This window comes from Ochlerotatus camptorhynchus, unplaced genomic scaffold (assembly GCF_037179485.1).
Source record: "Ochlerotatus camptorhynchus isolate MF236.1 unplaced genomic scaffold, CSIRO-AGI_Acam_v1.1 ptg000124l, whole genome shotgun sequence".
Taxonomy (NCBI): domain Eukaryota; kingdom Metazoa; phylum Arthropoda; class Insecta; order Diptera; family Culicidae; genus Ochlerotatus; species Ochlerotatus camptorhynchus.
In genome coordinates this window covers 1,637,267-1,665,048 of record NW_027040614.1, presented here as the reverse complement: position 1 = coordinate 1,665,048, position 27,782 = coordinate 1,637,267, and the positions used below count along the sequence as shown (strand labels likewise).

General features: G+C 38.7%; 1 protein-coding gene across 2 annotated transcripts in view; it reads right to left on the bottom strand.

Annotated features, from left to right (window-relative positions):
• Poxm (Pox meso) overlaps positions 1 to 27,782 on the bottom strand; it is a 215,818-nt gene that overhangs the window by 155,105 nt on the left and 32,931 nt on the right. The window contains exon 2 of one of the 2 annotated variants that reach the window (XM_065220334.1): positions 23,286 to 23,318. The exons of the other annotated variant lie outside the window; for it this stretch is intronic. Within the exon in view, the coding sequence (XP_065076406.1) occupies positions 23,286 to 23,318 (33 nt within the window). The remainder of the gene's footprint in view (positions 1 to 23,285; positions 23,319 to 27,782) is intronic. 2 annotated transcript variants of the gene reach the window in all.

Genomic DNA, 27,782 nt, shown 5'->3' with positions numbered 1-27,782 from the left:
TGTGGCAATTTCATCGTGGACACCCTTTATTCGACTGGATCGTGAGGATTCGCGTGGAGGAGGAGTACTTTTGGGGATCAAAAAGTGCCATTCCTTCTATAGAGTGAATCTTCCACAATTTCCAGGTATTGAAGTTGTCGCATGTCAGGCTTTTGTTAAAGGCAAGAGCCTTTGTATTGCTTCTGTTTATATTCCTCCCCGAGTTTCGATTAGTCAAAAACAACTTTCAGATATCTGTTCAGTTCTTCCTACTCCACGGTTGATTATGGGAGATTTTAATTCCCACGGTACAGGCTGGGGGGAACTGTATGATGACAACCGTTCTACTTTGATATATGACCTCTGTGATAACTTCAATATGACAATTCTTAACAATGGAGAAGTAACACGTCTGGCTGGTCCATCCTCAAATGGAAGTAGATTAGACCTCACACTTTGCTCTAATTCATTATCGTTGGATTGCACGTGGAATGTGATCCAGGATCCCCACGGTAGTGATCACTTGCCGATCGGCATTTCGATTGCCAGTGGGTTCAATTCTTCGGAATCCGTTAACGTCGCGTACGACCTCACCCGTAATATCGATTGGACAACGTTCAAGACCGCGATAGATGAAGCCGTGTCGTCGGTAGAAGAGCTTCCACCGTTGGAGGAATATAACTTCCTCTCCAATCTGATCTTGGACAGCGCGCTTCGAGCTCAAACTCGGCCGGTTCCAGGAACGTCTTTTCGTAGGAAACCTCCTTCCCCTTGGTGGGACCAGCAATGCACTGAGGTTTATCGTAAAAAGTCCGACGCGTTTAAGCTTTTCCGGAAACGTGGAACACCCGTACATTTCGAAGCGTACTCGGCTCTTGAACGCGAACTCAAGAGCCTCATCAAAGCCAAGAAACGCGGATACTGGCGGCAATTCGTGGACGGATTATCGCGCAAAACGTCGATGAATACGCTTTGGAATGCGGCGCGAAGGATGCGTAACCGGTCTTCAAACAACGAGAGCGAGGAGTACTCGGATCGGTGGATTCTCAAGTTCGCGCGAAAAGTATGTCCTGATTCCGTGCCGGCACAGATGATTCCTCGCGAAACGACGAATTCGGTAGACGAGATCAGCCAGCCTTTTTCAATGCTGGAGCTCTCACTCGCGCTCCTTTCGTGTGGCAATTCGGCTCCGGGGGCTGATAGGATCAAGTTCGACTTGTTGAAGAACCTCCCCAGACGTCGCTAAGAGGCGCATGTTGAACTTGTTTTGTCAGTTCCTGGAGTTCAATATTGTTGCAGATGATTGGAGGCGAGTGAGAGTTATAGCCATTAAAAAGCCTGGAAAACCCGCGTCAAATCATAACTCGTATCGTCCCATCGCGATGTTATCGTGCATTCGAAAATTGTTGGAGAAAATGATCCTTTTTCGCTTGGACACATGGGTTGAGACGAACCACCTACTCTCAGATACTCAATTTGGATTCCGTAGGGGCAAGGGAACGAACGACTGTCTCGCGTTGCTTTCCACAGAAATTCAGTTGGCTTTTGTTAAAAAAGAGCAAATGGCTTCTGTCTTCTTGGATATTAAGGGGGCTTTTGATTCAGTATCGGTTGAAGTCCTTTCAGACAAACTCCACGCTTGTGACCTTTCCCCATTAATTAATAACTTTTTGTACAATTTGCTGTCAGAGAAACATATGAGCTTTTCTCATGGAAACTCTACAGCTTCTCGATTTAGTTACATGGGTCTCCCCCAGGGCTCATGTTTAAGCCCCCTTTTGTACAATTTCTATGTCAGAGAAATTGACAATTGTCTAAGTGACAACTGCACGTTGAGACAACTTGCAGATGATGGCGTAGTGTCTATGACAGGGCCCAAAGGGGTCAACCTGCAAGGACCCTTACAGGATACCTTAGACAATTTGTCTACTTGGGCTATCCAGCTAGGTATCGAATTCTCCACGGAGAAAACTGAGTTGGTCGTTTTTTCTAGGAAGCATAGCCCAGCACAACCGAAGCTTCAACTTTTGGGTAAGCCGATCACTCATTCCATGTCTTTCAAATATCTTGGGGTCTGGTTCGATTCCAAATGCACCTGGAGATCCCACATTGAGTATCTGAGACGAAAATGCCAACAAAGGATCAATTTTCTCCGAACAATTACCGGAACGTGGTGGGGAGCTCATCCGCAAGATCTTCTAACGTTGTACCGGACAACGATTTTATCGGTTTTAGAGTACGGTAGTTTTTGCTTCCAGTCGGCGGCAAAAACTCGCATCATCAAACTGGAACGGATCCAGTATCGCTGTCTTCGTATCGCGTTAGGATGCATGTACTCGACTCATACGATGAGTCTCGAAGTGTTAGCGGGCATGTTGCGACTATCGGATCGGTTTTCGGAATTGTCTCTTAGGCTCCTCACCCGTTGTGAAGTTATGAACCCACTGGTAATCGAAAACTTTGAGAAGCTTCTTGAGCTAAACCCTCAAACTCGTTTTATGTCATTGTACTACGTGTACATAACTCAGGATGTCAGCCCTTCACAGCATAATCCCCATCGTGTATGCTTCTCCGACTTCGGCAATTCAGTTAGTTTTGATTTATCTATGACGCGGGAGATTCGTGGGATCCCAGAACATCATCGTTCCATGATTGTTCCGTCAATTTACGCTGCAAAGTTTGGCCAAGTTGATTCCGCAAGATCGTTCTTCACAGATGGATCACTAATAGAGTCGTCCGCTGGTTTTGGTATTTTTAACGAATTTCATAGCGCCTCTCGAATGCTTCAAGCTCCTTGTTCCGTATATGTTGCTGAACTGGCGGCAATACACTATACGCTAGAAACGATCGCCTCACTTGCACCAGATCATTATTTTATTTTTACGGATAGTCTCAGTTCTGTCGAGGCTATTCGCTCTATGAGGCCGGTAAAGCACTCCTCGTATTTTCTCATGAAAATACGAGAGCTTCTGAGTGCTTTATCTTTAAGATCTTTTGTCATCACCATGGGTCCCATCTCATTGCTCGATTCCGGGCAATGAGAAGGCGGACTCACTTGCTAAGGTGGGCGCTATGCAAGGCGATATTTACGATCGACAAATCGCCTACAATGAATTTTTCTTCATTTATCGTCAACAGTCGCTCGCCAGCTGGCAAAATAAATGGAGTGAAGGAAGTTTGGGACGATGGCTATTCTCGATCATCCCTAAGGTGTCGAAGAGTCCTTGGTTCAAGGGGTTGGATGTGGGTCGAGACTTCATTCGTCTGATGTCTCGCCTCATGTCCAATCACTATTCGTTAAACGCTCACTTGTTTCGTGTTGGGCTGGGAGACAGCAATCTCTGTGAATGTGGACAAGGTTACCAAGACGCCGATCACATCCTTTGGTCTTGTGCTGAGCATCGTGGAGTCAGATCTGAGCTGTGCGATTCCCTTCGGGCTCGAGGTAGACAACCTAATGTTCCAGTTCGGGATATTTTGGCTAGACGTGATCTGGAGTTTATGAAACTCATATATGTTTACTTTAAGAATACTAACCTTAGATTGTAAGTTTGATTAACCTTGTGTTTAGTTTGTGTATTGTGCGTGTAGTTTTTTTTTTATGTTTGTTTTCAAGATGAATAGAAATAAGTTCATGTTTTAGGATTAATTAAATATTTATATAATAAATCATATTTCAAACCTCCTTCTCCCTTTCCCTATCCAAAAAATTGTAAATCTCCACTAACCTCGAGACGACCACGAGTAATCGGTTCAATTCCTTTAACTCTAGATTTAAGACATTATTCATGTATAATGAAAATGATAACTCGGCTCTGTAAAGTTTATTCGATTGAGCCTGTACACATAAATTAATATAAAAAAAAAAAATCTATGTCAAGCGCGGGTGATTCTAAAGAGTATAAACAAAGATAACCACGCTTAAATTCCTATTCCTACCCAAAACACAAGCTCCTGCCGCAGTTAACAAATAAGATTTATTTCCTTAATTTCCATTAAGTTCCCTAATTTTTACAAGGTTCCGCGAAATTAAGTTCCCAAATTTACAGGAAGTTCAATGGACTTCTTTAATAACTGCTACGAAGTTCCCTAAATTGATACGAAGATCTCAGATGTGCGCAGAATTTTGATGAGCTTTTACGATATTCCTTGAGCTTCTATGGAACCCTCGGAACTACTACAAAGTTGCATAAAAATAAACGAAGTTTCCAAATCTTTCAGGAAGTTAATTGAACTTATTTGAATAACAGCTACGAAGTTCCCTAATCTGATAAGTAGATCCCTAAGCTACTACACAGTTTGCTAAGCTCCGAGTTCCGTGAAATTAAACGAAGTTTCCAAATCTTCCAGGAACTTAATTGAACTTATTTGAATAACTGCTACGAAGTTCCCTAAACTGATACAAAGATCGCTGAAGTGCTAAGAAGTTTTCTGAACTTCTAAGATATCCCACGAGCTTCTAGGAATTCCCTGAACTTCTACGAAGTTTACAGAGCTTCAAAGAAGTTCCTTTAACTTAATCAAAATTCCTTGTAGTTCTATGAAGTTTTACGAAGTTTCTCGAATTCCTACGTAATTTTCTAACGGTATATAAAGTTCACTGCACTTCAACGAAGTTCCCTGTATTTTTAAGAATTTCGTTTTATTTTCGGCGAAGTGCCCTGAAGTTCTACGAAGTATCCTGAACTGCTACGGGTTTTTCTGACCTATTCCTAGTCCATTGAACTTTTTTTTAACAATGGACCATGGAGTTAAAAGAAGGTCCCCGAACTTTTATGAAGTTCACTGAAATTAAACAATGTTTCATTTATTTCTATGAAGTTCTTCAAACATGTAAAAATTTCACAATTATACGAAGTTTTGGTGAATTTTTACAAAGCTTTTTTAATTTTTACAAAGTTTCCAAATCTTCCAAGAAGTTCCTTAAACTTTTTCGAATAACAACTACGAAGTTCTCAGTTCTAAGTGATACTAAGATCCCTGAAGTGCAAAGAAGTTTCCTGAGGTTCTTCAATATTCCCTCAGCTTCTATGGAAATCCATCCAAAAAGTTTCTACGAAGTTTGCTGAGCTTCAACAAAGTTCACAGAGTTTCTAAGAAGTTCCTTGAACTTAAACCAAATTTCCTGCACTTCTGTGCAGTTTTACAAAGCTTCTCGAATTGCTATGTAATTTGCTAAACGTCTACAAAGTTTGCTACACTTCAACGAATTTCATTGATTTTCTGCGAAGTTGCCTGAATTTCTACGAAGTTTCCTGAACTGCTACGGATTTTCTTGACCTATCCTTATTCGATTGAACTTTTTTTTTAACGATGAATCATGAAGTTAAAAGAAGGTCCCCGAACTTTTATGAAGTTTCCCGGAATTTAACAAAGTTTCCTTAATTTTCATGAAGTTCCTCAAACTTGTACAAAGTTCCCGCTTCTTCGAAGTTTTCCCGAATTTTCACAAGTTCTTTGAATTTTTACTCCTTGAGTTTGTACGAAATTCTTTGAAGCTCTACGTGTTCCCGTTTTCTAATTTAATACGATGTTCCCCGATCATTTAAGAAGTCTCTCTATAGTTGAAGAAAAATCCCTGATCTTCATCGGATTTCACCACATTTTACGAAATTAGCTAAATTCATTTAAAGTTTGCTAAATTTCTATAAAGTTTGATGAAGTTCTTCAAAGTTATGTGAACGCTTACAAAATTCGCTGAGCTTCTGCATAATTCTCTAAATTTTAACGAAATTCACTCAAGTTTTACGAAATTTGCTGCACTTCTAGAAAGTTTTCTGAACTTCTTCGCAGCTCCTCTAACTTCCTAGATGTGTCATGAAGTTAAACGCAGGTTCATTCAGCTCCTTGAAGTTCTAGAAAGTTTCTTGATCTTTTACGAAGCTCTCCGAAATCATACGATACGAAATGTCAGCTCACTTTTGGAAATATTCTGCAAACTCCAAAGAAATTCTAAGCCGTCTGGAAAATTTTGTGAAGGTAGGAAAAATTTAGAGATCTACTACTAAGCCTTTAGGAAAATTTTGCAAAATTAAGAAGAATGTACATGAAAGTTCAGTGCACCTGAAGAAAATTCTACGTATTTCGGAAAATATCCGGTAACTTCAGGAATGTTCCAAAAACGTCTGAAAATTTTAATAAACTGCCTGAAAGTTTTGAAAAATTCAGAAAACTTTTATTAACTCGAATAAAAATCTGCAAATTTCAGGAAAATTCTGAAAATTTCAGAACAAAAATTCTCGGAATTTCAGAGAAGTCTGCGAACTTCGAGGAAATCTGCAATCTTTAGGGAAGTCTATGACCTTCTGAAAATTCTGCTCAATTCAAGGAAGTCTGGGAGCTTCAAAACTATTTTGTCAACTTCAGTGAAGTTACCGTACTTAAGGATATACTAATACTGGTAACTTCAGTAAATCAGAAAAGTTCTGAGAACAAAATGAAGGTTTAGTAAACTTCTAGAAACTTTTGTAAACTTAAGAAAATTCTGCGAACTTCGGAAAATTTTAACTAATTTAAGAAAATTTTATCTTTCGGAAAGCCTATGAACTTCAGAAAATTGCACAAATACAAGTTCTAAAAGCTAAAATACAATATTGCAATCTTCAGGAATATTCTGCGAACTTTTTTTTTTCAGAGATCAGTGAACTTCAAGAAAATTTTATGAATTTCAGCAAAATTCTGGTAGCTGCAGGAAAATTAATTAATATTCCAAAAACTACTGAAAAATTCAATAAACTCCTGGAAAGTTTTGAAAAGTTCAGTTCACTTTTTTTTCGGATGGTGATAAAAAAAAAGAAGCTAAGACAGATAATTTCTTTTGATAAATTTCCCATGGAAGGTAATTATTTAAGCTTACTTGCACAAAAATTCTACGCCCTTGCGAGCGGCCTTCCGGCAGTTAACCGGAACATTCGCCATGGCGAGTTCTTTCTTCGTTTTATTTATCAATTCCTCCTCAGTTTTCCGCGACAAAATTGTTGGAGTAGATCTTACGCTTCAGGTTGGCCCAGAAATTCTCGATGGGACGCAGCTGAGGGACGTTGGGCGGATTCGCCGAGTTGGGCACCACATCGATATTCAGCCGCTCCATCTCCTCCAACGATCGCTTCGAGTAGTGGGCCGACGCGAGATCCGGCCAGAACACCGCGTCTTCACCCTTATGGTATTTCTTGATGAACGACGCAACTTCCGGCAGGCATTTCGTACTATAAATTTCCCCGTTCACGGCCAGTCCGGAGCGAAAGAAGAGCGGCTTTGACATCCCCTTCTCGCTGATTGTCAGCCACAGCAGCACCTTTTTGGGGAACTTGGTGTGTGAGATGAACTTCACCTCGGAGCTCACTTCCTTCGTGGGGGAAGTAAAATACGAAGTGCCCTGCCAGTCGTTGCCATCCAGGGTGAGATAGGTCTCGTCGTCCATCACCAGCGCCACGTCGCGATTCGCCGGGAAAAACGAGTTGACCATCTTATTCAGCCGCTGCCGCTGCGTCATTGCCTGCAGCTCCGAAACCATTGGACGTGACTTCCGCTTCCTGACATGTATGTTCATGTTCGCCAGCTACTTTTTCACTGTTTGGCCGGGTGCACCGTCTTCCTCTTCAACATCCTTTGGAGCTTCTTGTCGCTCAGGGTCGTCGGCCGTCCGGAACCGGGCTTTCTTTCGATGCTCTGATTGTTGTCTAATAATGCCAAGATGTTGAGGATGCCGGAACGGGCGTATCCGGCGTCCACAAAGTGCCGCACGATGTCCGTTTTCGACGCGGCGGGGTGCCGTTCTTTGAACGCGCACACTTCTGAACGGAGTTGCTTCACTGTTTTTGCCAACACGGTTAGAGTTCGACTGATAGAGCTGTCAAATTTTGTCTACTGACTCATGGGTTACTATGATTGAAGCTGCATGGGTAGTTTCGGTAGTTTCGTCAGTGCGGGTGAAGGTAAACCCATGAAAAATTGACAATTTTTGTCCATTTTTATTTAAAATGCAAACGTTACAGGAAAAATCAGTAATATTCCGAAAACTTCTGAAAATTTTAATAAACTGAAAAATTCAGAAAACTTTTACTATCTCGAATAAAATTCTGCAAGCTTCAGGAAAGTTCAGCATATTTTTGGAAAGTTCTGCAAATTTTAAGCAATATCTGGGAACTTCAGGGAAATCTGTGAACTTCAATGGAGTCTGAAACTGTTTAAAACTTCAGACAAATAAACTAAATTATAGAAAGTCCGTGAATTTGTGGGAAATTCTGCGATCTACAAAAGCATTCTGCCAATTTCAATGAAGCCAGTGACCTTCAGGAAAAAAATTAACCAACTTCTGGAAAGTTTTAAAAAGTTCAGACAATTTCAAGAACTCCAGGAAATTTCTGCTGATTTTAAAGAAAGTTTTGCAAACTTCACGAACATTCTGCAAATTTCAGGAAAAATTTGGTTACTTCAGGAAAGTTCAGGAATATTCCGAAAACTTCCTAAAAATAATTTTAATAAACTGCTGCAATTTTTTGAATAATTCAGAAAACTTTTATTAACTCGAATATAACTCTGCGAGTTTCAGGAAAGTTCAGCATATTTTTGAAAAGTTCTGCAAATTTCAAGAAATATCTGGAAACTTCAAGGAAGTCTGTTAACTTTATAAAACTTCAGAAAATTGTACTAAATTCTAGAACCTTTGTAAAGTCTGTGAATTTCGGGGAAATTCTGCGAATTTAAAAAAAAAAATGAACTTCTGGATAGTTTTGACAAATTCGGACTTATTTCAAGAACTCCAGGAAAATTCTTCTGAATTTCAGGAAAGTTCAGCATATTCTTGGAAAAATCTGGGAACATCAGGCAAAGTTTGTAAACTGTATAAAACTTCAGAAATTTTACTAAATTATAGAAAGTCTGCAAATTGCGAAGTCCACGAGTGTCTGGGAAATTCTGCGAACTACAAACGCATTCTGCTAATTTCAGTGAAGTTGGTGAGTTTCAGGAAAATGCTGTGACCTTCAAAAAAATTCAACGAACTTCTGGAAAGTTTTGAAAAGTTCAGACAATTTCAAGAACTCCAGGAAAACTCTGCTGACTTTCAGGCAAGTTTTACAAACATTCTGCAAATTTCAGGAAAAATCTGGTTACTTCAGGAACGTTCAGGAATATTCCGAAAACTTCTGATAATTTTAATAAACTGCTGCAAAGTTTTGAAAAATTCAGAAAACTTTTATTAACTCGAATATAACTCTGCGAGCTACAGGAAAATTCAGCATATTCTTGAAAAGTTCTGCAAATTTCAAGAAATATCTGGGAACATCAAGGAAGTCTGTTTACTTTATAAACTTCAGAAAATTGTACTAAATTATAGAACCTTTGTAAAGTCTGTGAATTTCTGGGAAATTCTGCGAACTTCAAAAAATTTCAATGAACTTCTGGAAAGTTTTGACAAGTTCGGACGTATTTCAAGAACTCCAGGAAAATTCTGCGAAATTCAAGGAAAGTTCAGCAAATTTTTGGAAAGTTCGGCAAACTTCAATAAAAATCTTGGAACATCAGGCAAAGGCTGTAAACTGTATAAAACTTCAGAAAATTTTACTAAATTAAAGAAAGTCTGCGAGTTTCATGGAAATTTGCGAACCTATGCGAAGTCCGTGAGTTTCTGGGAAATTCTGCGAACTACAAAAGCATTCTTCCAATTCCAGTGAAGCCGGTGAGCTTCAGGAAAATACTGCGATCTTCAAAAAAAAATCAACGAACTTTTGGAAACTTTTGAAAAGTTCAGACAAATTCAAGACCTCCAGGAAAAAAATGCTGATTTTCAGGAAAGTTTTGCAAACTTCACGAACATTCTGCAAAATTTCAGGAAAAATCTGGTTACTTCAGGAACATTCCGATAATTTTAAAAAACTGCTGCAAAGTTTTGAAAAATTCAGAAAACTTTCACAAACTTGAATGTAACTCTGCGAGCTTCAGAGAAGTTCAGCATATGTTTGAGAAGTTCTGCAAACTTCAGGAAAATTATGTAAATTTCAGAAAAAATCTGGAAACTGCTGAGAAGTCTGTGAACTTCAAGGAAATCTAAAACTTTAGAAAATTGTACTAAATTATATAACGTATGCGAAGTCTGCCAATTTCAGTGAAGTCGGTGAGCTTCAGGAAAATGCTGCGACCTTCAAAAAAATTTAACTAACTTTTGGAAAGTTTGGAAAACTTCAGAAAAATTCAAGAACTCCAGGAAAATTCTGCTGATTTTCAGGAAAGTTTTACAAACTTCATGAACATTCTGCAAATTTCAGGAAAAATCTGGTTACTTCGGGAAAGTTCAGGAATATTCCGAAAACTTCTGATAATTTTAATAAACTGCTGCAAAGGTTTGAAAAATTCAGAAAACTTTTATTAACTCGAATATAACTCTGCGATCTTCAGGAGAGTTCAGTATATGTTTGAAAAGTTCTGCAAATTTCAAGAAATATCTGGGAACTTCAGAAATAAAATCTGGGAACTTCAGGGAAGTCTGTGAACATCAAGGAAGTCTGTTTTCTTTATAAAACTTCCGAAAATTGTACTAAATTATAGAACCTTTGTAAAGTCTGTGAATTTCTGGGAAATTCTGCGAACTTCAAAAAATTTTAATGAACTTCTGGAAAGTTTTGACAAGTTCGGACGTATTTCAAGAACTCCAGGAAAATTCTGCGAAATTCAAGGAAAGTTCAGCAAGTTTTTGAAAAGTTCGGCAAACTTCAAGACAAATCTGGGAACATCAGGTAAAGGCTGTAAACTGTATAAAGCTTCAGAAATTTTACTAAATTATAGAAAGTCTGCAAGTTTCATGGAAATTTGCGAACCTATGCGAAGTCCACGAGTGTCTGGGAAATTCTGCGAACTACAAACGCATTCTGCTAATTTCAGTGAAGTTGGTGAGTTTCAGGAAAATGCTGTGACCTTCAAAAAAATTTAACGAACTTCTGGAAAGTTTTGGAAAGTTCAGACAATTTCAAGAACTCCAGGAAAATTCTGCTGACTTTCAAGCAAGTTTTACAAACATTCTGCAAATTTCAGGAAAAATCTGGTTACTTCAGGAAAGTTCAGGAATATTCCGAAAACTTCTGATAATTTTAATAAACTGCTGCAAAGTTTTGAAAAATTCAGAAAACTTTTATTAACTCGAATATAACTCTGCGAGCTTCAGGAAAGTTCAGCATATTCTTGAAAAGTTCTGAAAATTTCAAGAAATATCTGGGAACTTCAAGAAAGTCTGTTAACTTTATAAAACTTCAGAAAATTGTAGTATATTATATAACCTTTGTAAAATCTGTGAGTTTCTGTGAAATTCAGCGAACTTCAAAAAAATTTCAAGGAACTTCTGGAAAGTTTTGACAAGTTTTGACGTATTTCAAGAACTCCAGAAAAATTCTGCGAATTTCAAGAAAGTTCAGCATATTTTTGGAAAGTTCTGCAAACTTCATGAAAAATCTGCGAACATCAAGCGAAGGCTGTAAACTGTATAAAACTTCAGGCAAATGAACTAAATTATAGAAAGTCTGCGAGTTTCATGGAAATTTGCGAACCCATCCAAATTTCGTGAGTTTCTGGGAAATTCTGCGATCTACAAAAGCACGAGCTTCTGAATAGTTTTGAAAAGTTCAGACAAGTTCAAGAACTCCAGGAAAAGTCTGCTGATTTTCAGAAAAGTTTCGCAAACTTCACGAACATTCTGCCAATTTAAGGAAAAATTCTGGTTCAGTAAAGTTCAGGAATATTCCGAAAACATCTAAAAAATTTTAAGTTTTGAAACATTCAGAAAACTTTTATTAACTCGAATAAAATTCTGCGAGCTTCAGGAAAGTTCAGCATATTTTTGGTAAGTTCTGCAAATTTCAAGAAATATATGGGAACTTCAGGAAATTCTGTGAACCTCAAGAGAGTCTGTAAACTTTATAAAATTTCAACAATGAACAAATTATAGAAAGTCTGCGAGTTTCATGGAAATTTGCGAACCTATGCGAATTCCGTGAGTTTCTGGGATATTCTGCGAACTTCAAAAGCATTCTGCCAATTTCAGTGAAGTCAGGGTGAGCTTCAAGAAAATACTGCGAACTTCAAAAAAATTCAATGAACTTCTGAAAAGTTTTGACAAGTTCGGACGAATTTAAAGAACTGCGAATTTCAGGAAAGTTCTGCAAACTTCACGAACATTCTACAAATTTTAAGAAAAATCTGGGAACTTCATTTGTATTGAATAAGTTGAAGTTTAGTGGTATATGCTGCAAACTTCTGACAAATATGCATCATCAATCATTTAGATTTGAGATAGTCGAGCAAATTAAGTCAGATGAAATCCTAACTTCTAACTTCTGTTCCATCAATACCCTGATAGCCGCCAAAGTTTACATCCTCCATTGAGCAAACGCAATTAATCAACAAATTTACAACAATGAACCCAAACAAATCGACCAAATGTTGTCATTTTTGCAGCCTAATGTCATCGTTCCCTGAAGAGAGGGTATCATCCTCGAAAAAAAAAGAGAACTAACTCTAATTACATATCATTCAATTGACTTCGTTCGAGGGAACATCCCAAAAATCACTGTTAACATATGTTTCCCGATGGGATACCACTCTTGGCTCTTTTCGAAGCAAAACAAAAAACTTCATCGGGGTGAAAAGGAGTGATTCACTGTTCTTCACTGTTGCGTTGTAAGCTGGTGAAAATCAGAATCATAAATTATTCCTTTTACTGCCCCCGTCGTCGCTCGCGAGTAGCAAGTTCAAGTGGTCTTTCTCCTCCTGCTTGCTATCAATTCCATCCAGCTGCCCAAAGGGCGAAGGGATGACAACTTGTTTTGTGCGAGGGCAGCCCATTATTCATCATCGTCATGATTCGGAAAAGTGGCATTTGTCGTTGTTGTTCGCAGGAACGTGCAACATTTCTTGGCCGGGAGTTTTCGCATTATTACAGTTTTAGGCAACAATTCATTATCTAAATGTCACTCGAATATAAATAATCGCATATCATTTTCGAGTCGTAAGCGCGCGCTTGCTCGCTCGCTCAACGTTCGAACGATAGTTTTTTTTTTCAGGCTGTATTATGGTTAAGGGCAGAACAAATTGTCGTCCCCTTGCTTGCGTTTGTTTTACCCACGATCCGACAAGTAGGCCGTGACAGGAGATGATATCTCGCGGTGTCGAAGGCAACTTTGTTCGACATTTGCTTTCGGCTGCCATTCGGGTCTCCTCGTAGTCCTCGTAACAAAACCAATTTAAATAAACATGTTATGTTATTATAAATTCCACGTCCCCTCGTGTCGCGTCGGAAAACTGCAATCCACCCCTCGGCATTATCCCGAAAGCCGAAAACACTGTAACCATTTCCGATAATCTTCCATGAGAGGAGAGGACCGATTTCAGTTGAAATAAAAATAATTAAAACATGTTTCCTAGATTATCTCTGTCTGTCTGTTGCAACGTCGAGCTCGAACAAAGGTCAGTGCAAAACATGTAGATAAGAGGAAGAGGAAAAGGAAACTTGTCCCGATAGCCATCGCCGGTCACATCCCGAGGCCCATTGTCCGTCATATTGTTGTTGACAGTCACAACATTATCGATTGATTCGTTCGGATCGAGGCAGGCCACTTGAAAATAGACAACAGTGATGAATTTGGTGGCGGCCGGCGGGTACAATTGATTTTGAAGGGCTCCCTCTGGACGAATTGAGTCGTATTAATCTACTACAGACAGAGAAGGGAAAACGGGATGAAAGAGGACATTCAGGGATATTGAATGACAAATAAATTGTCGATGCCGGTTAAGATCACACACACAATACGGGTAAGGGATACGACAATATAATGGGAGAGATGAAGCGAAGGTATCTAAGCTTGTAATTCGTATGAATTCCGACGGGGAAAATATTATTGTGTAATACGATACATTTTCTTTTGTCTAATGGGGAAATAGTATCAGCTACAAGAGTCATCCCGATGATTTCGATAGTGGGAATGTGTTTCCAGTAGCGCGATATTTGAACCGTTGCTCATTTGAGAGACCCTCGGCCTGCTGTGGTCTTGATTGCGTCAGGTGAACAAGAGAGGCTACACACTTAGGCTGTGTTACATTTGGTGAATTTTCACTTAAATTTGACAGATGGAAATTTTTCGAATAAAACTTATTTCTGACAGACAAGGAATCAATTTTGACAGACACCTTCTCGAAAATCGGCCGAATAACAATAAAGGGATTTTCGAACATCTTAATTTATTTTCGAAGTGTCAAATTTAAGTGAAAATTTACCAAATGGAACACAGCCTTAGAAATTATTACCGGTTTTGGTCATTTTTACCGTACTTTAAACAGCTGGTTTTTAATTTATTGGTTAGGGTTACGGGATGTACTGTCAGCCTAGCCCTTCATTTCGGCCTTGAAAGCAAATAAATAATTTATTCAGCAATAATACATATTAAAGTAATGAAAAACTAACATCACATCTGCTGTGAAATTGTAATCTGTAAATGAATTGCCTATTTTCGGGACACATTAAAGAAAAAGTTGAGTAAAATTTTCTTATTTTTTGATATCTAGGCGCCATGATCAGAGCTTAAAATTATTGACTGCCTAAGCTGAGTGTGAAAGCACTGCACTGCAATCCATTGCTCTGTGCAGACCGTTTGTACCAATGAAAGAGCCAACAAAAACATTCAGTCACTCACGAGCATGTGACGCACACCGCTTGCCTTCGCTCACATAGCATGTAATTGAGTCATTTTTCCATAGAAAATGCACGCTCAGTCATTCAAAACAAATATTGGGTACCATCACGGCAGAATAAACGTGTTGACTGAGCTACTGACTGAGTGCTCGGCTGTCAGTGACTCGTTTACCTTTGAATCATTCAGACTCTCACGAGGCAGTGAATGATGAGGCAGATGGCAGTTCATATTCATATCAAAATGACTCAATGAACCTGACTGTTTTGCGCACTGGCCATGATCCTGCCGTATTATTGCACTAACGAAAATCTACACTGCGATGGTCATCCAAAAACCAGATAATTTCATGAATTGAAAGGACTTATGCCGGATACACTTGTATGACCTACTATAAGCATAGCATTTTTTGTGTAATAATTATGAGCACTATACAACAACTATACACAAACTATACAAGTGTCACCATGGATGTGCTTATAATTTATCATACAAATAATGGTCATACAAGTGTGTACGTGGCATAACCTTTTTATAACATGATAGCCTAATAAATCAATATAACAGTTTTCACTTGTGTCGTTGATTCAGAAGATTTAACGTAATTTGCGCTTTAAAACCATGTGCCGAACTTTAGGGACGTGTTTTTAATGACACAGAAAAAATATGAATTTTAACCATCGCGCAAAACCTCCCTTCGTTTAATTTTGAGCTATACTTGGCATAAACAGCGAAAACGTCTAAAAGCTTGCATACAATATTGATAATTTATGCGATATTGCGCTTAAATTTACACGAAATATCGCGTAAATGTATGCCAAATCTAGCGTTAATTTTATGTGCGCTATATTTCGCAGAAATTTACATGAATTTTTCAAACGGTGTATGGCTTACGGAATTTATATGAGAGGCTGTGCGTGTGATCGAACCTGACATTTGTTTTATTCCGTGGAGTTTTTTTTATCTATAATCGGTTGCTGATCTGGCCAAATCCAGGCCCAGGAGACAATTTCTAGTTTCTCAGTGAGTTCACTAAGACAGAAGAAGCCCTGCGAGAGCTGCATCTCATTGTATCTAGTTCTACGTCCCTGTTATTTCCCGCTGATAAGCTGTTCCGAAGACAAGTAGAACCTCCATGAGGCGTTCCAAGCAGCCTTCAGGTTCAATTGGCTAAACTTGGTGAGTTCGTTCCATTTTGTAAATTTTTATCTTTTCAAAACACACTCTAAGAAAATTTGATGTAAATTCAGGTGCTCTGAGACTGACATATACGAGCGTCAATTTTGACAGAAAATTGAGTCATAATAAACGCAAAATTCAGCTCAATCAAACGTACTTTTCGTCGAGTAACGAACTTTTCAGTCTAGGAGCACTTAATTTTACATGACATGTTTGTTTACGTCTAATGCTTTATGTCAAAGATGGATTCCGTCACGTGTAAAATTAGTTATTTCTAAGTGTGCATCACCTTTTTGTGGTGCGTTACTAGTATAAGATCTACCACCGAACCCTAGTCGTGACAACTTCAAACTAGGGAATCAGGATTTTCCAGTAATCAAAGGATCACATTTTAGTCCTTGTTACTTTTTATAACTTGATAATAGTGACAAGACTCGGATAGTTACCACCGCCGATATGCATTTCTATATTGTATATTTCAAATCAAAAATATTGCTTATGTTCATAGAGTTTACATTATCCTTTTCCCTTTGTCCTTCTCCTATCCTTTTCCCTCTTTTCAGAAAGCGAGTAATGGCGCTATAGCCATAAGCCATAAAAGGCTAGGAAAAGAGTTGATACTCATGTCCCAACCTTTTTAGCTTTGATGCTTCCAACGACCAACCAATCATATAATTACGAAAATCGGAACGTACGGTACGAGATGTCCACGTTTCATCCATTTATTGAATTCTGAAGTATCGATGTTTTCCCGATGTTTTCTGAATTATCTTGCCCCTTAAATACTGCACAGTAGGCCTGGCCGTTTTGATATGTGTGACGCATCTTCGATGTGAAACATGTATCAAATAGACAAGAAAAATTATGGAGGTATATCCATCATCTTCCATGATGCTTTCAAGAACTGGCTGTGTTGGTGTTAGATTAGATTAGATAAGATGGCTTACGGAATTTATATAATGAATTTAGGTTGGTATTGGTGAAACCATTAGCGTAGCCGATTAGTCTACACGGAGATGAAAAACTACCCAAAATTTAGTACTTTTCAATCAGTTCACGGGTTCAGCCTAATAACCCAAATTTGAGTAAATCGAATATAGTAGTTTTCATTTAACATCAGCAACAAAAAATACTTACTCCTAAGTATATTGTACCCAAAATTAAGTTTAATTCTCGCAAATTTGAGAATATGCTATTTACTCAAAAGTAACTTATCGGGCTAAAATATATCGTTTGCGTGAAAATTCCATGTCCGTAAGCGAACTAGTTTTCTTAAAGGGTGGATACCCATACACGAAAAAACAAAGCTACCCAACAGTTGAGTTATTTTATATGGGTATTTCGAAATGTCTCTCATGTTAAGAAATACAAAACAGCCAGTTAAAGCTAACACAGAGCTGGTAGTGCTGATGCGATATAATAGTAGTGACTTTAGTGACTAAAATTACGGAAATAGTGACCAAATAGTGACTTGTAAATAATTAATAAGTGACCATTTATATGGTAACTTAGAAATTCAAATACGGTTTGATATTGAAATAATCTTTTAATGTCTTGGAACTAAAATTCAAATTTCATACATTCCTCTAATTTATTCGAATCTCACAACGGAATCTCCTGTGAAGTGCTTTTGAAGTGATTTGAATAATTTACTTTTGCTTACGTTATACATGATGACTAGCAAATAGTAATTTCCATTTTTGTATGAGCTTGAATTTGATTTTGCGTTCGAAATTTTTTAAATTTTGATACATCTAGGTAGATAAGTTTGATATTTCGCCAAGAACTTTTCACAGAATTTCTTCAGAATGATCTCAAGAACTTTTTTAGAATAATTTTCCTTCTCTTAAACTTAGAGGCAAATTAAGCTTTTACAAAAATAATATTGCATTCTTGAAATTCATTGCAAAACAATCAACAAAGTTCTTGCAAATAGATTATTTTCGTAGTTGGAAATGCTTAACATCAAATATCAGAATTAAAGTGGACATTCGATGATGAGGAGATGAAAGTAAAGAGTTGATAGTTCCGTTATAGTAAGGCAGCGTGAAATTTGTTAGTATTGAAAGTAGAAAGCGATAACGTACAATTTTGAGGAAGGTACGAATGGAGTAGAGCATCTCCTTTACCAAGCTCATCCGTTAATGAGGGATGGTGAGGGGGTGTTCCCCCTGCCACCACTGCACACTGGGCCAGAAATGCAATCTAGCGGAGCACAATTAATAGCTCCGAAACGAAGAATTTCCGCGACTTGGTGTCTTCGGCAAAGTTTCTCATCATAATAAGAACCATCTATTGACATAAACAAATAGTTCAAAACTCTTTCGCAAAGATGGCCCAAAATCTAACTTCTTTCTCTGACGATTCCGTAAAGTTGTTTGCCTTGACAAAATAAACAACTTTTTCGAAGACGTAAAATTTCCACAGCCTACTGATTCCGAGTTATATGGAGTTAAAGAAAAAAATGTCGAAAATATGCTTTTTTCTTTCTGTTTCGGTTTTTTTGCTGACAACCATATAAAGTTATATTTTTCTCTTAAGCAAATGCATTAAATAAATAACTTTTGTGAAGAAAAATACTGGTTTAAGCTTCAAATTTTAAAGATATTGTTGAAAAACCGAAAAAAAACAACAATTTTTGAACTTTAATATCTCCCAAAGCGCAAAAAATCGCAACCTGACGTTTTCAGCAAAAATTAAGCAATACTCGATAAACAAAATATCAAAATTTGAGAGAGGTATATTTTGGTGTTTTTGAGATTTCATCATTTTAATGGAGCATGTATTTTTTCTATAACTTTTTTTAATGCATTAAAATGGCGTTTTGAAGACTTGACGACATAGGCAAAGTTGTTTATCTTGATAAAATAAACAACTCTTCTGAAAAACTCAAAGCTCCACAGCCTACTGTTAGATGGTTCTTATTATGATGAGAAACTTTGCCGAAGACACCAAGTGGCGGAAATTCTTCGTTTCGGAGTTATTAATTTTGCTCCGCTAGATTGCATTTCTGACAAAAGGGATGATCACCGATTTGCTCATGTACCTCCGATGTGCGGAAACAGTTCTATCGATTGTTTCACACTCAAGTCGCCATCTGACGTAAGCAACTACCCGTTTCGTACCTTCCTCAAAATTGTCCTTGCTCGCTGCTCCTTAGAATTTCCATGCAATTAACCTCAGAAATTTAATAAATTTCTGCTTAGAATAACCTTGGATTTCTCTCCGGCATTCATTCTCCTTTAGAATTCCCATAGTATTTCCTCAGAATTCTCAAAAAAAAAATCCATCACAGAATAACTTTGAAACTCTTCTCAGAATTCCTTTGCGATTGAACCCTCAAAATTCTATTCCATTGGAATTTTTCTCGGAATTTATTTCGAACCCTTTCGAATTCTATTGGAAGTGTCTTCAGAAATCACCCCAGAATTCTTTTAGAACTATCGGTACAGACCGTTTTTGGAGTTCACGGGATTTTCATGCAATTTTCATCAAAGCTTCCTTTCAGAAATAATTTTGAATTCTTATATTATTCTTATTAGAATCCTCATCCAATCATCATAGAATTCTTCTCAGAACTTTCGTTAAAATCCACCCGCAATTATATTGTTTCGGAGCTGAATTTTGCGTCTCTAATAATTTAAACAATAATCAAAAGCGACGCTCGTATGTGTGTTAAGCCAAGTTTAACTATATAGTTAAATCTGACTTAAGATTTAAGCGGAGATGTTGAAATCGGTTCTCAGATCAAATTTTACATAAGACTTTCGTTGTCTGTACTTTGGTGAATGAAATATCTGATACATCTTGGTGTCATCCCTAGAATCCGTTAAAATTCTCTTAAAATATACTTGGGATTTTTTAAAGTTCTTAATCATCCTTGAAAGACTTTTGAAAATCTATCACAGATAAATACCTTTGGAAAGTTTCCAAGGTTTACAATTTATTTTCTGGGAAAGGAGGTATATTTTCCCCGATTTTTAATCGAAATTGAATTTTCTGGGAAATGTGAATAAGGTGATATATTTTTCCCAATTTTTAATCGAAATTGAAGGCATTTCCCAATAGTTTTCCTGGTGCTCTAAAGTTTTGCGGTTCACTGGTCACCCTAGTTAAAAAATTTCAATTTTTCAACAGAAATGTATATTTTGTTAAAACTACTGTAGACTTTCTTAGTGCCAACATTTTGTTGATATTTTTAAATTTCACTCTATTTTAGTAGTGAAAAAGTGACTTTAGTGACTATTTTTAGGGAAATAGTGACTTTAGTGACTTTTTGGTGTAAAAAGTGACTTTTTAGTGACTTGCTTCAAAATAGTTGCTAAGTCACTAAAAAGTGACCTGCTACCAGCCCTGCTAACACGAATGTTTACATTCGTCATGTATGCATGCATGCAGCTGATCTAATTTTCCGTCCGGAGCTGGCGACACAACAAACAATTTGACCAACTAATTGTAAACATTCATTGCAGAGGTTCCTGAATTGATTGTAATTTTGGTATTTACTACAAGCTACGAATTGCTAAAATGCACGGTAGGATGTTTTGCTAATTAACTGAAATATGATTCTGTTCATAGGCTTTGGGAAGAAACACAATTTCACGAGACGTTTCTGATGAACTGATTTTTTTTTTCAATTCATTAATAGACTATTACAGTTACCTACCCGCTGAGCGAATTAACAACAATATTATCACTGGCTGTTAACAACAGGCAAACTGGCTGCTGTCATCGCGTAAAATGAACTATACCTAATGACTATACCCAACAAACAATTTGCTGAAGAAGTTTATTTTTGCCTGAATAGGCTCTTATTCAATATTTAATGTTTGTTGGGTAATTCCTTGTGCGTCCATAGTAATGATCTGGGTCTGGCGAAGTCGAATCGCAGACAGCTTCAGACACTATCCAAGACGCATTGCAGCAAGCTTTACTCTGTTCGAACGGTTGTCAAATTGATAAACAAAGCAAATGTGTGCAAGATTGTGAGTGACTCTCTTGAAATATCGATTGGTAGTTGTAGTCTGTTGTAGTTCGTTGTTATTGTCGGTCGCGTTTGACACCGGAAAACCCCACACCCGACTTTCGATTTTACTCTCGTTCTGTACAACAACAAAGCGTCGGACATGGTGTGCATTATGGCTCATCATTGTACAAATACAGCGCACTATGTCCGACGTACAGATTGAGAGTAAAATCGATTGGCGCGTGTCGAATTTTCCGGTTTTCTACTGTATCAATAATATTTGGTTTTCATAAAAGTTCTTAAGCAGTTAAAATGCGATGTTACGCAAAGTTTTGCAGCTACACTGCAAGTGCACAGGTGAAGAGAAGTTTATTTCGCTTTCCGAAGGATCGTTTCTTGCACCGCGCGTGGTTGATTTTTTGCGAGATTGATCCGGAAACCCCAGTTCATCAAAACTATGAATATGTTTCCAAAAATAATAACAACTACGTTTTACTCAGATTACAATACTCCCTATCTGTTTCTTCCATATTGAGCTCTATGAGAACAGTAAAAATGGTTCGATTTTGACAGTTCAAATTGGTTCGAAATCCATTACGAGTCCGCCAGACCTAGGTAATGATCACTGGTGGAAGTGTGTTAGAGGGTGCTTGCCCGGTAGGTTCTGAAGGACAGAGTATTTAACCTTCTGTTAAAAACTTACTAATTCATTGCCCTCTTATCATTGCCACTCACTGGGAAACCGTGACAGTGAATTTTATTCCAAAAATGAATATTATTCGAAAGGAAAGATATGTTCAACAAAATTTTATAAGATTTATAATTAATCAGTATGTATGAAAAAAATTATTTAACTTAATAAGGCACACGGCCGCCGAATTTGACTTATATTTGAGTTCCGTTCACTCAAATTCGCAAAAACGCAGGACTGAATAAAATGTTCCTCAGTTTTCCAGGAAAAACGTCGAGAGAGGTTTTACTCAGTCTATTAGTATACTTGAGTAAAATTTTCGTCGATTTTCTTCATATTCGAGCAGAATTATGAGGAAAAGCGAGGAACATATGACTCAATCATGAATGACCTACATTTTTGCGATTATGAGTAAAAAAAAAACACTCAATTTTGAGTCGATCTCATCAGCCCTTCGGACTTTACTTCTTGAGCAACATGTGATAAGGTCCTATGAGACGAATGTAAATAATGACTTTGCACGGTTGCTCAACACGTTCGCGCAAACTCACAACACCATTTGATAGAACAAACTTACTCTACACTGAGGCAAATAGACCTAAAAATTTCATTAGGCTCGACTTATGAACGACACATATGAATTTAACTTATGAAAATTTATCGTCTTACAAGAGGTAGCTCTTCTACGCCATTAGTCATTCCATTTTCCCAAGCGTTGACAGATGAGTGGTCCAGACACAGGACTCGTAATCACAACGTCCATGGTTCGGTTCCAATCTGCTCAGTTTTATTATTTTTTTGTCGACATAATTTTTCATAAGGTAAATCAATGCAATTAATTCCGATTTCTTGTGGCTCAAATTCATAAGTGGTTCTTATGGAATTCTTAGGTTATTTTGCCTCAGTGTACCAGATGCTGCAGTAGGTATGCCTGAATGAGTCTTAATCCGCAAGAAATCGCCGTTTAAAGTCATTGTTTACATTTTGAACATAGACCCATTTCACATACTGATCTAGACTGGACTTGACAGTTCGTTATATGTGTGGTCGTGTGGCTTTTATGTTGATTCTAAAAGCATCGTGGTTTATGTTATTTGGATCAACCATAAAGAAAACACTGTCTCTTCCTTACTCACTTGCTTAATCAAAATATGTGTATTGCATTGCTGATTTATGGAGTAGTGTTAAGCTAAAATAAGGTTTGTTCAACCATTAGATCAGCTAATTTATTGAGGTTGAATTATAGGGATACAATTAGCTTCATGCACTACTAATCAACTATATATTCAGCCTGCTTGATTAACAGCAGGCTGAAAATATAGTTGATTAGTAGTGCTTGAAGCTGTGTACACCTTAAATCAATCAATAATCAACTTCTGTTCTTACTGTTCAGCTTAACTTGTTACTAGGGAAGTTTATTAGAGAAGCTATTGAAGTTCGCAGAATTTCCGAGAAATTCGTGGTCTTCGCATAGGTTCGCAAATTTCCGTGAAGCTCGCCGACTTTCTATAATTTAGCACAATTTTCTGTTTACAGATTTCCTTCAAGTTCACAGATTTCCCTGAAGTTCGAACCTCGAATCTTTGATGACAGATTTATTTTTTCACGTACCCAACATAGCAACAGCGGGCCCAAAACAGTAATCGAAATGCTTTGGGCCCGGGTTTTAGGCCGTTTTGCTTCACCATATGTTACAAAGCCTGATTCTGGAACACGATCTCGCCATAACTTTAACGGTCTAATGTTGACCAGTAGCGATGCGCTTTAAATGAATGTGAATTTTATTTTCAATAAATACCTTGAAGATAGCCTAGTTCTGATTCTTGTCCCACTGTGAAAGAAAAATGTGAAAATGTATGTTACTATATTGTACAGATTGTGGGTTGCTTCCTTCGAATCGACAACGCTTGTCAAGGAACCAACACTTAAAGGATAGTTTAAATCTTCCTTTAGCAATGCTCATAGCCAAAATAAATTCTACAAAAATCCTTCAATCCCGTTCCAAGGATCCCGCGAACTCAAACAGTAGCTTCCAAATTAACAAATTCTCCATCCGGTCTATTCGGAGTTTAGCTACCACCGTCCGTGTCGAGAGGTGGTGGCGGCGGCGGCGGCAGCAGCAGCGAACAACAGTCCCAAATGTCCTAAACACACATACAAACTCCCGTCGTCCGTCGCTCCACTCCACTTGCCGTCGGTCGCGTTTGATCTCCACAAGCAGGGATGCTGGATCACCTTTGTTTACAATAGACAAACGCGACCCAGTCCAGATTTCGGATTCCACTTTCACTTCTTTTTCGGATGGACGACAGCCACCACCACCACACCACCGCAGTAGGCGAGACATTGGCGTCGTTCCGTTCATGCGCATCAGTTCACCGCCTGCTTGACTACTGAGCTGCTGTCACACTACTACATCAGCAGCAACAGCATCTCCAACACCGAGGGGTGCCCCATCGTGGTACAGGGCGCATGCCAAGAAGGAAGTACTAGAATAATGATAGCAGATATCTTTCAATCGGATAAGAAGGGAAAAAAGTGAAAGTTCAACAACTTCCTTCCCCGTCCCCTCCTCCGCACCGATTCACCGCTCCGAGTAAGATGGCAGCTTGAAAATAGGGAAGTTTTTAGCTGCTGGAATGGCAAAAAAACTAAAAAGTTTTTCCCAAGTTAGATCCTGGTGGCTGACTGTGAGGTTCCGTTCCGACTACGAGCATCGACCGAGAGATACGTTGAGACGAGGCGAGGGGTGGGAGGCATATAAATTATCCGTTTGAAATGGGTTTTATCGATTATTTTCGACTCGTGCTCTCGGTCGTCGGTCTCGTCGCTTATGGACCGGAAAGTAGCGATTTTCCCTTTTAACCCATTTAAAATACGTGTCGTTTGTTGCCATTTTCGGCTGGCAGCAAAGAACCGCTTTCAGCTGATTTCTGGGACTCGGAGAATTTCTCGAGAATTTCTTGATTCATAATCCGGAGCCGATGTCGGGGCTATCAGGTTTCATTTGTGTTTGGATTTCTGTTTTACTCGCTCGATCGTACGTAGTTGGGTAGCCTACTTGGTTCGGTACTTGCTTGGATCCCGCGCCCGCGTGGTGGACCTGCTCTGATGGATGCTGTCAAAAGAAGCAAACGCTGAACGCGGCAAGCGGTGTGGCAGCCGAGGATCACATTTTGAGCTGATTGATTTTGAAAAGTTGATTAGCTACCGGCGTTTTGTCGTTTTTTCCCTTCGTTCTCTTCCGTCTGGTTCCGTCAATCTTCCTATCAGCGTGGATCAAATTCTCGTTTAGCTGATCGGGGTATTTCAATCTCGTTCTTCGGTGCGTGTTTGCAAATTATGCGCCTGGTTTGAGCTTACCTTTTTGGGTAATTTGTAGCGGCGGCTGTCGATGTTGTATGTGTTGCTACTGATTCGTTTGCGGTTTGTCATCGGCGGATGATTAATGGGATGTTAGATGATTCCACTTCATCGCCAATCTTCCAACCAAGCTAGTAGCCGAACCGCAAAATCTGACAGTTCTCAACAAGCGGATGAGGGCATTTCAATACAAAACGCATCCCAACAGTACAACCCACACACAACCGGAGGGGAGGGGGGCCGGACAAACCGCAAAATCTTGCACCCGAAAGGATTGCAACATCTCAAATTTCCCAATGCAGTCGGTGAAAAGTGCACACAGGGATCACAGATTCTCCCTTTCATCTCGAAAAAAAAAATTGGTTTCAACCCAAAGCAGCAGGCCCTGGAAGCAAAATCTGCTACAATTTATTAATCGCATAGTTTCTCATTCAAAAGCGGAGCCTGCTTTGTTCCCCGGTTCGCTCTTGGCTGATGGATGGCACAAAAGTCTCAGTTCAATGCATTCACGCCATCAGGTCGAGCCCGGAAAGTCTTCCAACGTCATCATCATTTTCTTTTCGGAATTTTCATGGTTCAGGACTGCGTTAAATCGGATTAAAAATTTGCGGTTGAGAATTGAAATTTAATTCAGGCTTTTCTTTCGAGCCGCTTCGTGCGAGAGAAAGAGAGAGAGAGAGAGCGAGATAGGCAACGGTGCAAAACAGGGAAGGGATGGCTTGGTTTTCTTACGCAGTAAATATCTTCTCGGTTAGTTTTTCGCTGTGTGTTTTTGAGGGCTTTAACAGAATTGCACTCTTCCCCCGGTCCTCCTTGTCGGTTTTATTTTGGATGAAATTTATCCACATCTGTGTAAAAGTAGATTGAAAGCCTGCGATAGGGAGCCCCGGAAAAGTGGAACGCAGCAAATGTGAATGAATGGAATAATTTGTATCCGTTTTTAGGATTACAAACTCGACAACGATGATGATGGGTTTGTCTGTGTGTTGAGGGGTTGAACATCATGCTATTTTCTTTTATTTTTTGGAACATTTCATGGCAGCAGTTCCACGCCAAATAGCGACAAAATAAACAAACTTTAGATTCTACCTCTGATCAGTTCCACGCCAAATGACGAATCGGAAAAACACGACCTTCTCCTATTCGAATGAAACTTTGCATAATTGTTTGTTATGGGCAATTATTCACATTTGTGCTAAAATTCGGTCATTTTGGATCTTGTAAAATTTTCAAAATGGCGTCTTTGAAATGTTTCAAAACAATGGTACTTCCGATCGACATTGCGTCTGAGACAAAGTAGTAGAGAAAAATAATGTGGTTCTGGTAAAAATTTAGAAAAAAAAAGACGTATTCAATAATTTCATTAAAAAATTTAAAAAACAAAAATCTGGAAATGTCCTTGCCCGATTTTGATTTTTTTTAAATCGCATGAAAAATGCAAACTGTTGGAATTTTTAAATTATGAACACTTAAAAATTGAACTCTTGGATTTTTTTTTAAATGCTCGTTCTCAGCAATGTTACCACCGAATTTTATGGACTTTTATTGAAGTGAAAAAGTGGATCTAACTATTGACGCAGGTGACGATGCTGAGCTATTAGGGTGTTTAACACAGATGAGGCTGCCGAGCTGTATGTTTTTTGGAACGAGGGTGACGCGTTTGACATACATGGCCCACAGCGACTCACGAAGAGCTACTGAATCCGATCAGTAGCGGTGCGGCTTTTTCCTCCTTCTTCGGTGAATGGACGCTCATGTGGGATGTAGCTCGCTACTTGCGGGCAGCCTTTCGTTGTGTACTGGAGAACAATGTTCAACGCCACGCGCCGAAAGCACTGCTGCTGTTCGTCATCACCAACCGGACACCACCACACACGGTGGAATTTGATTTTGAAATCTGTGTTAGGGAAAGCGCATTTTGCAGGCAATCGGTGACAGTTGGACATTTGTGTAATTTTCAATAGTGTTTTTTTTTGCAGATTCGTAGAAAAATTTCCAATCGATTGGCTTGTTTAGAATTAAAATCCATCCGCTATTGACAGAGTTATAAGTGGTCAAAACCTGACCACTTTTCGTAACGCGGTCGATTTTGGTTTCTTGAAATTGCACAACCTTCAATATGTTGCCACAAGACGTAACCTACGTCAAAAGATGCAGGTAGCATAATCGTCACAATTTAGTAGCAACGGAATATTACTCACCTTTCACAATAACGAATCTCACGCGATCCATCAATGCAATTCAATCAGTCTACGCTTAAATGTTGCCACAGTAGAGTTGAAGTCGAAGAGGATGCAGACTTCGTTGAACCTAGCCGACATGAAGCGGACAGGAACATGAAGGCCGTACAAGGAGTTCCGGGGCTCAAGTAGCAAAAAGTTTCGTTGACGAAGCAATCGTTCAATAACGTAAAGGTTAAGTTGACCTTATTAGTATGTTAGCAAAACACAACGCTTGGGTATCATTATATCTCTGCTCAAGCGTCTGCAGTCCCAATAATCTGCATCGATCTCCATATTGTGGTAAGTTCAACGGATCTCGCCACGGAAGGCGTCGTAGGGCATATCTCACAAATTTTCTCTGAATTGCTTCGATCCTACCAGTCCAGGTTGACTGGTACGGGCACCATACTACAGAGTTGGATTCCAGAATCGATCGCACCAGATCGCAGTACAGAGACCGGAGGCAGAGAGGATCGGTAAATTAGCAGGATACTTTGAAGATAAGTTCCAGGTTGACTCTACAGATAATACCGTTGTAGTGCGATCGGAAGGTCAGCGCTGAATCCAGGATGACACCATTAATTGAATAATCGCAAACCAGCTAACAAGATCTACAGAGACACCAATTCATCCTAGACGTTTTAGTAATATTCCGTTGTCAACTTTATCGAAAGCTGATTTCAAATCAGCATCAATGTTCCGTATGCAAA